This window comes from Girardinichthys multiradiatus, chromosome 10 (genome assembly GCF_021462225.1).
Source record: "Girardinichthys multiradiatus isolate DD_20200921_A chromosome 10, DD_fGirMul_XY1, whole genome shotgun sequence".
NCBI lineage: Eukaryota > Metazoa > Chordata > Actinopteri > Cyprinodontiformes > Goodeidae > Girardinichthys > Girardinichthys multiradiatus.
Window position 1 is genome coordinate 34600793 of NC_061803.1, and position 14783 is coordinate 34615575.

A 14783-nucleotide genomic window follows, 5' to 3' on the forward strand; every position below is an offset into this window, starting at 1 on the left:
GGCCTCGTCCTGCCCTGGGCCTTGTTTTTCTTGGGACCGCTCATGTTCAGGAACCTCTGTGTCACGCTGCAGCGTTAAACTGACCCGCTGTTTTTCTTCTTTGACACCTTGCTTAAGTAAAGTCAGATACCTCTGGAGAAGAGCATCGTATCTCTTGATTTTTTCATAAGAAGTCAAACCCGGCTCGTTTAATATCGCTCTCATTTCAGCATCCAAATTCTCCTCCGCCGTCTGTCTGATGGACGTGTCTGACTGGGTCAGACGCTTGAATTGATGAGGGGAAATGAGAAACATCTTCTGCGATGTTCTGAGAGACATTATCTCCTGATGATTCCACCCACTAGATCACCGATCAAGGGTGCAAGAGCCGTTAAGATGGGGAGAATAAAACCACCTCGTTGCTTTTTGAGAGCCAACTGTTTAGTTTTTATCCCGGTTCTTTTATCACCCAACAATCTGATGATATGTCTTTGTTTCTTTAATTGTCGGTGTTGAGAGGGTGATAGTTTAATGTTACCTTTTAGGATATTCAGTGCAATCTCGCACAGAGCCTGAATAAAGTCGGGAGAGCAGTGTGCGAGAATATCTTTACATTTCTGTGGACAGGCCTGGTACACAGCTCTGAATAATGGTAAATTCCTTTTTATACGCGCAGACATGATGACTTACTTTGTTCTGGGTACGTACACAGCAGGCCACTGCTGAGGAAGTATCCCCGTTCTCAGTCTGAAATGTTCTGGGCAGGTAGGCGTAAAATCGATGATTAAATATCCATGAGCTTCTCTCGTTGCGTCTTCAAAACTCTCCAAGAAGAGACCCTTTTGAGATGGAAACATTTGGCGGGCCAATATGTTCAGCTGCAGCTTATCTCTCGGGTTCTTAAACAACACCATATAATTACAGTTCAAACTAATAGTGCGACTGAACTTTCCCTGATGAAAAACATTCTGAGTCAACATCATAACACTCATATTACGATGGTGACGAAACTGGGTAAAGACCTTCATCACGTTTTCATCATCTGAGGCTTGAGCAATAACATCGTCTAGAATAATCAGATGATTCTGATCAGGAGGAAACAGGTTTTCATCTTCAAAAGAATGAGGCAATCCTTCCACAAAGGTAATATTTTTATTCATCTTCTGCAATTCAGCATACATGGGTTGAAAAGATGTGTAAATCCATACAATATTTTCTGGAACAATATCCATGACATGATTACAGTTTTGTAAAATACTTTTTATAAAGAAAGTTTTCCCGCAGCCGCTGGGTCCAACTATCATACATGAGAAAGGTGCTCTAAATCTAGGATCAAAATCAATCTCCTGTAAATCCATGTGACTTTTTATTTTATTTCTTCTTCAACTCTAATAACCGAAAGGCAGAGTTGTCCCGTCAGAAAAAAGACGTCTCTTATCATACACCAGTCGAAACTTTTTAAGAAATGTCGCGTTTGTCAAACGGAATCTCTTTTTATCCCTCCTGATCGTGTGTTGAGGGATTTCAATGACACCCTCACTTGACCCCTGTAAGTAGCCCTCGACCAGCCCTTTGATGCTGTCAAAATTGACCCTCTCACTGCATTCATGCGTCTGAGTGATGCCTTTAGCACGTATCACTACTTTTTTACGGTTTTTAGTTTGGTATGCATAACTCTTGGGTCCTGTCGATGCAAACTCCGAAATGCTGTCACCATCTAACTCGTCAGTAAGATCACCCAGATAATTCCCCAATTCCAGAGGAGTTTCACCACTTTTTGTCACATAAATCAAACTGTCCGTGTCAATATAAATCAATCTGTCCTGTAACTTCTCCATGCTGCTGAGAAGTTTTAAACGTGCATAAGCGGTGGTGAATGCTGCAATAAACACATTATTTGTCTTACTTGGTGGATATATGACACGTTTGCTGTAGTTCCACTGCACTACACACATTTCAGGGTTGAAAAAATGAAAATAGTTAACCCTGTATTTACTCGAGAACATGAAGCTGAAAAAGTCTTCAGGGTTGGTGATGACTGTGGTCTGAGACAGATCACTTCTTTGCACAAATTTCCCCCAAAAACTGTTTAAACACAATTTTGCAACCTGCCTTTTGGCAGGATTCATCTCGATTTTCTCAGGGTCTAATTGGATGCCCTGATGCAGTTTGTAGTCGCTTATATACTTTGACTTACTCTCCTGATCCACTGCTTCAGACGGATAGCCTGAAGCCTCCTGCTTACCCTTTAAAAAGCAATGAATGTAACCTTTAAAGATTGTATAACTTCTCTTTTCAAAATGCCACACCTCTGTGATTTTAGCAAGACGATAACTACACTCCTACGCTTTACAGAGTTCTACACTCGTCCAAACTCCCATCAGAGCTCTGTCCTGATCATTATGCATGCAGGGACCTGACTGGTAATTTAATTCAGCGCATGTGCGGCAGAGAGTGAACACAAGTTTACCTTGGGATGTTCTGTAAGGTAAAACAGGGAACAACAGGTTACGTGGTGGGTAGACCACAGCTTTGATTATACCGAAGTAGCTGCTGGGGTCATCAAAATCTTTGTAAATGATGGTGGGGTGTCCGAGGGGAAAAACGCAGTTGGCGTTTACATAAGGGTACAGAGATGTGTAATCCACATAGTGTACAGTTTCATCCGGTTCCGCTGTGTACCTCAACTTCATAGGACAGGTGCGTCCACCATACAGCGCATCCCGGGGGGATAGCGGTTCGGGTGCATTAACTTTCTCAAGAAAGCTGATCACCCCTGGGTCTGATTTTTTCATTTCAATCCACTCATGCTCCCATATGACTTCGAGACGAAGGCCGTACACAGTTTGTAACACCTTGCTTCTCTCAACAGTGGCTGCGTAAAACTGTTCAAATGCGACCCCTCTCAACGGACACTTGTCATGAGGCATGTAACACTTTTTACAGCCGTGGAAAAAACAGCCGTAAAATTCAAACGCAACTTTGACACCGTTAATCTCTGCATACCCATCCACTGAATATGGCCCGATTTTCTTTTCACCCCTATTTAATGCATGCTCGATAAATATGGCTCTGCTGTCTGCAATCCAGCCGAGCCATTGAATGGACGCGCTAGAGATCGTTTTACTGCTACGTCTGTAGTCCAGAGGTGATGGAATGGCTAAGGTTTGAGGAGGAAGGAAATTGGTTACAAAAATCTTCATGCAGGCTGATGCTATTGTGATACTTTTAAACGGATCCACACTTGTCTCCTTAAAGAACTCGTCTCTAAATTTTAAGCATCCTTGAAAAAGAATTTCAACGTCATTTTTACAATAACAAATAGCTTCTTTCTTAAAGTCAAAGACCTCTTTGCTCGCTTCTCTGTACCAGCTGCTAAACACCTGTTGTTCTTGAAGACTCATGCGTTCTACAGCGTAGCAGGATGGAGGAGGAAAAGCCCCCACATACAGGAGATGTTGTTCAGAGGAAAATAGGTGGGGAAAAAAACCCTTGCTTTGATCGGTAAAGCCTAACGCTTTCGGCATGGCACTAAGCTTCATGCACATGAAGGACAGGCTATCAATGTATTTTAACCTGTAATCAGGGTCGGTTAAACAGAGAACTTTACTCCCTACCATGACGATATGTGGTTTAATGCCTAACTGCAGCATTGCTGTGAGAATCAGGTAACCATCGTACCCCCGCGCATTGTGCGCTATTAAGGTGTAACCTTTGTACATTGGCCTCCTGAAATGCAGGAGAAATTTTTGGGTGCAATTCAGTCCATAAGCGTACCATTCATCACCTTTCAACGTTTTAGCACAGACCAGAAAGGGGGTATGCACGCCGCTCTCATTGACGAGGCATTCGAAATCATAAAAAATCAGTTTATCATCAAGCTGATTAATTGCACTGCAAGGCAGAATGTAACACTTATGATCATCGCATGTAATGTCTAGGCTGGGGGGTACATTTTCACCGCAAATACTGCATTTTACATTACACACGTGTGGTTTATTCGGTTTACTGATTGGAATAACGTATATCCGTTTGCATACTTTACACAGTTTTACCAACTCACAGTCACTCATGGGCCTTTCAGCACTATTTCTGATGCGCGGTTCCCTGTGTCTACTGAAACATGAAGAATTACGACAGATTCTTTGACAGCCTGCACAGCTTACAGGATTGCTAATCTCTTGCATACATTTATATGTTCGACACACTGGACAATAACCTTCACAATGGTGTGTATTTGCATTATCATAGCTGGTGTAACAGTAATTACAAATATATCTGCACCCCATAAAACCTTTGAGATTTTTTATCCCATAGTAATGACCTTGAAATAACAGCAAAAACAGAGGGTTTGAACGATCAGGGAAACTGGTCTCAAATTTACACAGAGCAGTAGAGCCCGTGGTTCTGTGAAACACTACAATTTTTCTCTTCAGAATGGTTTCAAATTTACCAATATCACTAAAAGTAACTGCTGTTTGCTCGTCGAGGCCTGCCTGATGCTGCCATCTGCCTCCCCAGTTCTACAGCACGGTGATCCGTGAGCTCAGGATCAGAGACGTGTGCGAGGCTGATTGCAAAACATAACTGATTACCGGTATTGTTTATAATATACAAATGACGCATTTTCTTATTAAACAGTTCACAGTCTAACGTTCCTGCAGCTTTACGCTTAGAACCTCCTGCTGGGTCATTAACAACCTGAAGAACAAATTCCATGTTATTATCTACAGGTATATTTGCATTCGATTGTACTAAATCGTCGAGGAAGTTTTCGAAAGCAGGCAGGATCATATTTCCATCATCTGTAACAGTAAATGTGATGTGACGATTGAGATTTTCACCCACTAATTCCAGCTGCACAACGTCGTTACGTCTGGTTAACGATCTCGCAGCGTGGGCTAATTCAATTATAATACGCATGATGTCTGTATAGAATGCGGCTAAATCTGGAACGTTACTTGGACAGGGCGGCGGTATGGTAAAAGGTCTCCTTATTTCATGGTTATTAAAATGTTCACGTTCAACCACAGCTGGAGGATCTCGCTCTATTTGATCAGAACTAACTGCTACGTCCGTATTGAAATGACCCCCGTGCTGATCTGCGGCGTGTGACGTAGAAGGATTCTGATGACTGTCAGGTGGATACTTTTGCTCAATGCTGTGTGGAGACGGTGCGCTATTTAAATCGGAAAGAGCCTGATTGATTACGTTTAAAACGTCACCGTGCTGATGTTCATTTATTACATTTTCACTGTTAGCAGGAGATGCATTTAAAACGATGTTATCTGCTACTTCTGCATTAACGGGAATTTCGTTAAGTTCATTAACTAAATTTCTTATTTCATCCAGGGCAAGTCTGATTCGGTTATCCATTTCTATGAACATAAGAAACAAAATAAAATAAAACTAACCTACAGAAAAAAAAAAAAAAAAACACAGTGATCAGTTCAGTTTAAAATCACCTTGATGTCACCAAAATGCTTCTTTAACAGAATCTGACATGCTGCCAGAAGCGTTAACGATGAGGCCTTATTACGAAGATTCCGTGAGGCTGTAGAGACTGTCTTCCTGCGCTGTCCGTTTCTGTAGCCAATCTGTCCTACCATCAACGTTACCTCTGTAAGGAGAATGAACAAAAAATAAATAAATAGATAATAAATATATATATATATATATATATATTGAAATAATCACATTAAAGCTGGAATTCAAATTAATTCAGTATGTATGTATGAATTAAAACGTACCGTTCATTAATCCACTCACTAGCGTTGCTCTGCTTTGTAGCGCAGAGAGTCGCTGTCTTTTGGCCGGGGTTAAATATTCTGTAAAAACAGAAGACAATAAAAGTTATCTTACGCTGCGCAGCACAGCGTTCATAAATAAAACGAAAAATAGTTTTTAAAATACACAAGTTTTTTTTTTTTTTTATCTTACTCCGATTCTTTGTGGTAAAACCTCCAGATTTCACTTCTTGTTGAACTGAAACAGTGCCTCTCTGCTGAAAGCTGTCTTGATCTTTGAAAAGCGACCTTCTGGTGGGCGGATTCAATGTGGCATCTTTGGATGTATCTGTAAACAGGTTTATATGACATTTTATTGAACTATGCTTAAAATACATATATATATATATATATATATTGTTTTTATGTAATTTTTATTTCCTTACCTTGCTCCTGCTCGACAGCTGTGTCTTCCACAGAGCTCTCAGTCGAATCTGTAAACAGTTTTTATCTGAGGTTTAAAATACATTCACTCTCAAAGAAAAAATAGATAGTTCTTAGGACTTACTTACTTTCTGGTGGTGCTGGTAACTTATCCGGTGTGTCTTCAGGGGAAATGATGATAATTGACGGGGGGGAGGTATTCAAAGAATCAGTTTTAATTTCTGTGTTAAAAGAAAGTTCAGTTGTTGTTGGGGGTTTCTCTTGTTTGGAAATAATTCGCCTTCTCAATTTTGACTGTCGATTCCAGCCACTGAACCCTCCAACTTGATCATTCGGGTTTACCTCGCTCATCAAATCTATAAATTGAAACATTGTCAAGGGTTAACTATAATATATATATATATATATATATTTTATTGCATTTAACATTTACTTACCATAATCTGATTGTGTCAAGATGAAATCATCAAGGTCATCAGCGGTGGGTTCTATGACAAAGAAACAAATATATATATATATATAAACAATATATATAAACAAAATTTGAGAACATTCACATGCATTTAATGATTTCTTAAAAATGAATACTTACTTACTTACTTACGTTTAAAGATGTCATTGTGCTTTTGTGAATTATCAGAAGTAGAAGCCACAATTTCCGGGTTTCCTGAAATATTTACCGACATTTTTTCTTGTCAGTACTGGTATTTTCAATGTAACAAGTGTTATGGTTCAAAGACATTCAGCATTTGAAGACCCTGACACTGAGGTTAACCAATGAAACAGAGCCCCCGAACAACATTTACACACAGTATTTATACCAGAACATGACAGTGTTATCTCAACTGCAAAGACTATGTTTTTAAGACCAAAACCCTTCTTGAGTTCAAAGGTGATATGGTTATCTAATGAACAGACGTAACTGCCCCTTCCTGACATCGCCCCTAACAGTTGGATATAGAATAACTGTAACCCTGTAACTCTAAGATGAAAAAGTAAATGTTTTAGAAAAGCTACAGGTAACTTAAATTATCATTCCTTTTTCCTAAAATGGAGTCTCTCATGATTCAAAAACAAACACATCATTGCTAGTCAATTTGTAACTTGGAAACAGTATACTGAAGTTCTTTTTTTTTTCTGTTAATCTCATATTCGTCTTACCTCTTTCAGCTGCTTTTCCAGTATGTTGACGCAGAAGCTGAAGGTTTTTCTCGTTCCATCGATGTAGTGAAGCACAATTTTTTTATTTACTTTTTTAGGTCTTTTCTATTTTTGAACTGATTTAGACTGGCTCATATATTCAACAAATAGGTCCTGCTGTAAAGCAAAATTAACTTACAATTCTGTCAGGTTACACAGTTCCTTTATTAGGATTTCATGTGATAGGTCAACATTAAGTTGATTATACCTTTAAAATATAAAAGGATGCATGTCTTTTTTTTGTTTTTTAGATGTATTAACGCCTGAAAAAACATATAGATTATTAATAACACCCTTAAACACACCCCTGTGTGTTTTAATTGGCTCATTTAAGGCCTTCCCCGTAACACCCTTAAACACACCCCTGTGTTTTAATTGACTCATTTAAGGTATTGCCCCTAATGACGACAACCAATCAGCATCCACTGTTACGCCCCCTTGGACACACCCCCCTGCTTGACCACGTGACCTCCTGCCCACATGGCAACCACATGGCGCCCACCGGAAGTCCCGCCCTCACCGGAAGTCCCGCCCACCTGTCAAAATGTTTGATGAAAGGGTGCACTTAAATTCTCTCACAGTTGCTTTGAATGAAAAACTTTTAAAAGTCCAACTTCTAACTCCTGCCTGATTTGAGATCAGCCGGACAAAACATTAACCACGCACAGCTTGCGCAGCAAATCAAAACACAGCTCAGCATGAAACACTTCAATCAGTATTTCATGCTGTGATTCTAAATCACCTTAACTGCCTCATCCTGCCCAGACCTCTAAATGCATCTATCCGGTTTAATATGAAAGGAACGAAATTACTTTGACGTTGATTTCTTCTCTCCACCGGTTGAGGAGGGATCAGGTCTGAAGAAAAATGGATGGGATGGGGACCACGCGTCCATGATCAAATTAAAAAAAAAAAAAAACGGTAATTTCTCATCCATCCAGGAGGGGAAAAGATGAAGAACCGTTAGTCGACTGAATAACAACGAGGAAACTCATCTCCTTGGAAATAGAACCTCTGTGGGTTTTCACCTGCGCCGGGTGTCGGCGTGGTCTTCGATTGGCGAATAAATCTCCTGATCTTCTCATATCAGACAGATTTCCAGCTTTCAAGCTGTGGAGCAAAAGTTCGCCTGTAAGCTTTTGTCCCTCCAGAATTTCGCCCAAATGCGGAATATCCCTAATTTTTTGTGAGTTTTGTTTATATGAAGGTTTAAAGAATAAACGACCAAACTTCGTCTTTGGTTACATAATGTCACGTGCTTTTACTTTCTGTCAGCGCCCTTATGGGTCCTGACAGCAATATGTTTGCCAAATTTAGTCTTTTTTTAGACCCACAGACATTACATAATGCTCCTTGTGCCACTAGTTTGATGGTGGTAGAGTTCTTTATCGGGAGGCTTTACTGTTTGAAACCACAGTGATGCAGGACTGTATTAGTGATATCCCCTGAAAGTGTTTTAATGACAGATGTTTTAACGGAATTCCGAGTCCTGATGTCCATATTAGGTTGAAACAGTGAAATATTATTAAAATATTTGCCGAGTTGCTGATGCTTTAATCTGAGTGATATATATTTAGTGTATTCCGAAAGGCCGCGTTGCAGCTTTATCAGCAGGGGGCGATAATAAGCCAGCCAATGCACATTAAACGAAGAAGAAGAGAATCTGCGCCGTGCTGTCAGAAACACGGAAGCCGGTGTCTTGCCGGGAACAGGTAAGTTCTATAATGTTGAAAGGAGCTTGGCCCACTGCTGTTTTCCTCCGGGCCAAGAAGAGCTGCTGTCGCTCCGTTGTGCGGATCAGGGCATGTTTCCCCATGTATAGCGTCCGTGTGTATTTTTAAACCGAAGGTCAAACCATGCTAATAGCAGCTAGCCCCAGGTCACTTCCAGTTTCGTTATACCTGAGGGCCGGCGGTGTTGCGGTGGTAACACGGGCCGGTAAAGCTGTCAGACCTGGTCCACCGAGACCCGATCTTCAGTCGAACCTGGGATGATTCCAGCTGGGTCCAAAAAAAGGTTTAAAGAAACAACAACCAAAGGCTAATATCGGCACAAATGACGCCCAGCTATTAGGGAAGTCTTATCTGAATGTGAATTTGGCTTCGCGCAACGACAGAAACCAACACCATGTCAGATTAAAGGCTCCATCAGATCAGAGGCAATCTGTCCTTATTTGAAGGAACCTTCTCACCTGCAGCAGGTTAGGAGCATGAATCTGTCTAATGAACCTGTGTTTCAGAGGGCGACCATGGTTCTGAAGGAGGTTCCAACTGACAACATTGCCCGTCCTCTGGGTAGGAACGAGGTAATTGGCCTGCTCTTCCGACTCACCATATTTGGAGCTGTAACCTACTTCACCATCAAGTGGATGGTGGATGCTATTGACCCAACCCGGAAGCAGAAGGTGGAAGCCCAGAAGCAGGTAAGGATGTGACAGCTTAGTCCCTCACAGGTTCTTGGAGCTTTATAAATCATCTGATTCCTCTCCAACAGGCTGAGAAGTTAATGCGTCAGATCGGAGTGAAGAACGTCAAGCTGTCTGAGTACGAGATGAGTATCGCAGCCCACCTGGTGGACCCATTGAGCATGCAGGTAACTCTTCCTCATCAGAGCTGATGATGGAGAGTCAGATCTGTCTCTGATCTCTGACCTCTGACAGATCACCTGGAGGGACATCGCCGGTCTGGATGAGGTCATCACTGAGCTGAAGGAGACTGTGATTCTGCCTGTTCAGAAGAGACACCTGTTCCTGAATTCCAAACTGCTGCAGCCTCCCAAAGGTCAGAGGTCATCCATCTGCTTCTTGTTTAGCTGTGTCAGGTGATCAGAGCTGAGAGGCCAGGCTAAGATCAGGTTAAACCTAAAAAGATTAGAAACCAGGATTTCTAAAGAAAGATCTGGAGGTTTGATTTCAGGATTTTCGACTGGATGGGTCTGAAGTAAAACCATCAGAACAGGTTAAAACCCAGAAAACTGTTCAGAACTTTTAAGAGTGTAGGAGTGGAGATTTTCTCTAAGTTTGTCCCCGATTTGTATCGGGACCGTTAGTACTTTGGAGACTGAACTGCGGTTTAAAGGGATCTGGAGCTGAGATGGTGATTCTGATTTATGGATCTCTGTTCCCAGTGCCCTTTCTCTGTTGGTTCTTGGTGTTTGATCTCTGCCAGTTATTTGCAGTTCTGTTGTTTCTTTACGTCTGGTCTCTGTTGTATCTTCCCCTCTGTTTTGTTAGTGTTTTTTTGCTCTGTCGCTTCTTCCCATATATTCTTTGTTGGTTGTTTGCTTCTAAGCCGTTGGTTCTTCCAGTGTTCTCTTTCAGTTCTTAACATTTAATCTATTGGTTTTTTATGTCTGATCTGTCCGTTCTTTGTGTTTCTTCTTTGCTGGTTCTTCATGTCTGTTCTCTTTTAGTTCAGTTTAAGACTAAATGGGTTGTTTTTAGAATTGTTACTTCAACCTAAGTTGGTTGCCCTCTGCTGGCAGCTCTACAGAATGCAGTTTAAAGTTGCTGAACCTTTTAAATCCATTTCTTTTCTTTGTTGTTGAACTTTGTTGAGACTTGGGGGGCTGCAGTTTTAGTTTTGCCAGTGTTTGAGGATTAAATGTTCTAATAGCCAGTGCTGTTGGTTTGCTCCATGTCCTTTGTAGACGTTAGCATGTTACTCATGTTATCAAGAGTTACATTTCCTTCAAATGTGTCTCTTTTGGACAATAAAACTAGATTTTTATGTCTAAAAGTCAACGTTGACCTCGTCGTGTCATCATGGTAACAGGTGTGCTGCTCTACGGCCCCCCCGGCTGCGGTAAGACGCTGATCGCCAAGGCGACAGCGAAGGAGGCGGGGTTTCGCTTCATCAACCTGCAGCCGAGCACTCTGACGGACAAGTGGTATGGAGAGTCGCAGAAATTGGCTGCCGCTGTTTTCTCATTGGCTGTTAAACTGCAGCCATCCATAATCTTCATCGATGAGATTGGTGAGAAATCGACACACTCGCATGCACACAGAGGCTGACCGCAGAAAGTTTTGGCCTATCTCTGTGGGTGTGGCCTGAATGAAATAAGCACATGTATGTTGCAGCATCTGCCTAGCTCCAGAGAATTAAACAGATTTTATTTTTTGTTAACAGACTCCTTCCTGAGGAGTCGCTCAAGCTCAGACCACGAGGCCACAGCCATGATGAAGGCCCAGTTTATGAGTCTGTGGGATGGAATGGACACTGACCACCATTGCCAGGTGCGCGTGCACCCACAGACATGTACACACAAAAGCAGGTGGGTGTGATCTCATAGTTCTCTCCCTGTCAGGTGATCATCATGGGCGCCACCAACCGTCCTCAGGACCTGGACTCCGCCATCTTGCGGCGGATGCCCACCAGGTTTCACATCAATCAACCGGTACGTACCGCGTTCTGATGGGGTTCTTGCTGTAGACGTTGCTAACACTATTTGTTTCCGCAGAGCGAGAGGCAGCGAGAGGACATCCTTCGGCTGATTCTGAGGAACGAGAATGTAAGTTCAGCATCAGGTTCATCCTCCATTGGGTGGTATTGGATCAGGTCTTCCTGGATCAAACAATCCTAACAGAACTCTGAAACAGGTTCTCCTCTGTTTGATTAAAATCTCTCCTTATGGATGAGAGAACACACTGCAGCTAATGAATCTGTACAGTAGAGGTTGATGCCTTCAACATCAGACTGTCTATCTTCTGGTCTCTTTACTGAATAAACATGGACTAATCAGTATCTCTTAAACCTGCCGAAGCAGCATCCCTCAACTACCATGGATGCTTTTTGCTCAGATGCACCACAAATCTATGTTAAGCAGACAAACATGTATAGTTGCAGGTCTAAACAGTGATGTCCTGGTATTGTTAGACCAAATATTCGGTAGGCTAAGACAGAAAGGACGGATGGACACAGAGCATTAGTTTTGCTTGAACTGGCTGGCTAACTTCTCTGTTATACAGTAAATGTGTTTTCTCAGCCTGGTCCTGTTTGTGGTCATAAAAGACAGAGTGTAGAAACATGCTGTAAATACCACCACTGCTCTAGGAGACGATTACAATAATGAATTAGAAAAAAATGATGTCTCTAAACATAAAGAGCAAAATGAATTTCTCTGCTAAACACCTTTTTAGCACAACTCACTTAATTACCAAAATTACTACAAATGACGACATACCAGTTTAAGTCGTTCAGGCATTGGCTGGTCATTTGTCCGCTCAGTCTTCATGGTTTTGTGGCTCGTACACCCCTCAGGTGTCCAGACTGCAGCATTAACATCCTCCTAATTACTCTGGGTCTGTCTCCCTTTTCCTTGCAGCATCTTGGCTTTAGTTATTCTTATTGCTATCTTTTTTAGCAGAATCCCATTTTGTTACTGATTAATTAACTGATGGTTTATGATCACCTGCAGGTGGAAAAAGCTTTTAACTTCCAACTTGTCGCCAAGGAGACGGGTGGTTTTTCAGGAAGTGACCTCAGAGAAATGTGTCGCGATGCAGCACTGATGTGCGTCCGAGAGTTCGTCCACAGGAGGAGCGACAGGTAAGCTGCAGGATCACCTATCACCAGATCTGGGGTGTCCCAGACATGCCTATGCGTGTCTCAGGTGAGTGTTAACATACTGTGTGTGTGTGTGTGTCTCAGCTCAGAGGAAGATGACTCCATACGTCCCATCAAACAGTCTGATATGCAGACCTCCATCTCTAAAATGAAGCAGTCCAAGGCGACCAGCGTTCACGGTGTTCTGCTGCACGCTGCTCTGGACTAAACACATGGTTTACATGACCCTGCTGCGTCTCAACTGGTGTGTAAACTCATCGAGCATGTGCCATTTACTTCCTTCTGACATTTTTTCTTCCCATGCTCCTCCATGTTTTGGGGAACCAACATGAACCTGATATTCCTGATGGGAGGAACACCTGTACACCTCAACCATTCTGTCAAACTCCTCCAAGGGATGTCCCGCCTCCTCAGAGTTCCCATGACCTTCAGTCACAGTTGTCTCACCTTTAACCTGGAAACACTCTTAATTTAAAAATCCTCCTCGGATTGACTATAAACTAATAATTATTGAACATTTGGCAAAATCCAGATCAGTGAATAAAACTGATCAGGTCCAAACAAGTCCGAGGACTACAGGTTTGATTGGAGCAGCAGGGCAGAGCTTCCCCTGTGTGGTCACACATCAAGTGATTATTGATATATTGTCATTTGTAATTGATCAGTATCTTTATTGATCCTTTATTATATTTGTTTTTAAGAGTTTTATCATTTTTCTGAGGGATGGTTCTGTATTTATTTATATCTGACAGGTAGAGTATGATATTGTTCTGGTCTGCTCTGATTGTTTGTACACAGTAAATCTGAATGGTTGTTTTTTATGCAGTAAACAAACATCATTATAACGTTTTTTCTTCTTCACGTGTCTCCATGGGTGTGGCTCATTTGGTCACTTCACCGTTTGGTGCTTGGACGTTTTGGTTGTTCCGTTGGTCAGAGCAGTCCACCTCTGGACGTTTCATATCTGCTCTGACAGCCCATTGGTTAAAAGAGCTTCTCTGTAACTCGGCCTTAGTCTGCTGTGTGCAAATGTGGCTGTTAGATGAGTATCTGTAGCAGGAGATCCTTCAGAGTCATTTTTGTCTGATCAGGCTTATAGTCAGTCAGATTTTATGTCCAAACTGAGAGCAGAACCACAGTCACTGGAATCAGGCTGTGATCTAAGTGTTCAGAACGTTTACAACTAAATTACAATCATAATGTATTAAATGACTTAGCCAAGTAGATGGGCACAGGTTGGTTTATTAACTGGTATTTACTGGTGTGTGTGGGGGGGGGACCTGACCTGACCTGCAGGTGAACATTTATTTGAACATTAGCTGTAAAAAAAAATGTCAACATGTCAACAAATCTTCACTGATCAATAAAATGGCTTCCTGTCTGACCAATTAGCAGACTGTCTGATGTTGGCTGTGAGGTGATGTAATAAACTGGTTCAAACCCTAACTGATGTCATCATTACAGAAGGTGTGCTTTATTACTGAGCCAGCAGGTTGAAGTGGTTTGCTCTGAATAATCTGCTAGGATCCACTGTCCTGACGATGTATCCCTAATAGCTGTTTGGTTGCAGAGATAAAAATATACTGAATAAGGAATAAAATAAGTGTAGAAGTTTCAGGCTGAGCATCAGGTATTTTAGTTCATGAATGGTTCACTTTGTTAGCAGTTAATGATACTCTAATAGGTCGGCTCTGACCTCATTCTGTCAGCAAACTAAGCCAAAGAAATAAAAATCTCCTACACCACATCATCTACCTGGCTGATAAGGAAATTAACCTTCTGATTACACACCTGCAGAGCCAGCTGGTGTGATTAGTTATCAGTACTTACCTTTCAAACCTTAATACTTTAAAATCAGCTTCTCATACAA

The 14783-nt window shown here is 41.7% G+C and overlaps 1 protein-coding gene across 2 annotated transcripts in view; it reads left to right on the forward strand.

Annotated features, from left to right (window-relative positions):
* atad1b (ATPase family AAA domain containing 1b) overlaps nt 1-14359 on the forward strand; it is a 36143-nt gene extending 21784 nt beyond the window's left edge. The window contains exons 1-10 of one of the 2 annotated variants that reach the window (XM_047377244.1): nt 8963-9061; nt 9589-9771; nt 9843-9941; nt 10009-10129; nt 11123-11323; nt 11477-11583; nt 11655-11744; nt 11808-11858; nt 12765-12895; nt 12998-14359. In XM_047377244.1, coding sequence (XP_047233200.1) covers nt 9598-9771; nt 9843-9941; nt 10009-10129; nt 11123-11323; nt 11477-11583; nt 11655-11744; nt 11808-11858; nt 12765-12895; nt 12998-13121 — 1098 coding nt within the window. In that variant the 5' untranslated portion in view covers nt 8963-9061; nt 9589-9597 and the 3' untranslated portion in view covers nt 13122-14359. Of the gene's footprint in view, nt 1-8962; nt 9062-9588; nt 9772-9842; nt 9942-10008; nt 10130-11122; nt 11324-11476; nt 11584-11654; nt 11745-11807; nt 11859-12764; nt 12896-12997 lie in introns of those variants that run through there. The other variant, XM_047377243.1, reaches the window with a different exon arrangement.
* The last annotated feature ends 424 nt before the right edge of the window (nt 14360-14783 follow it).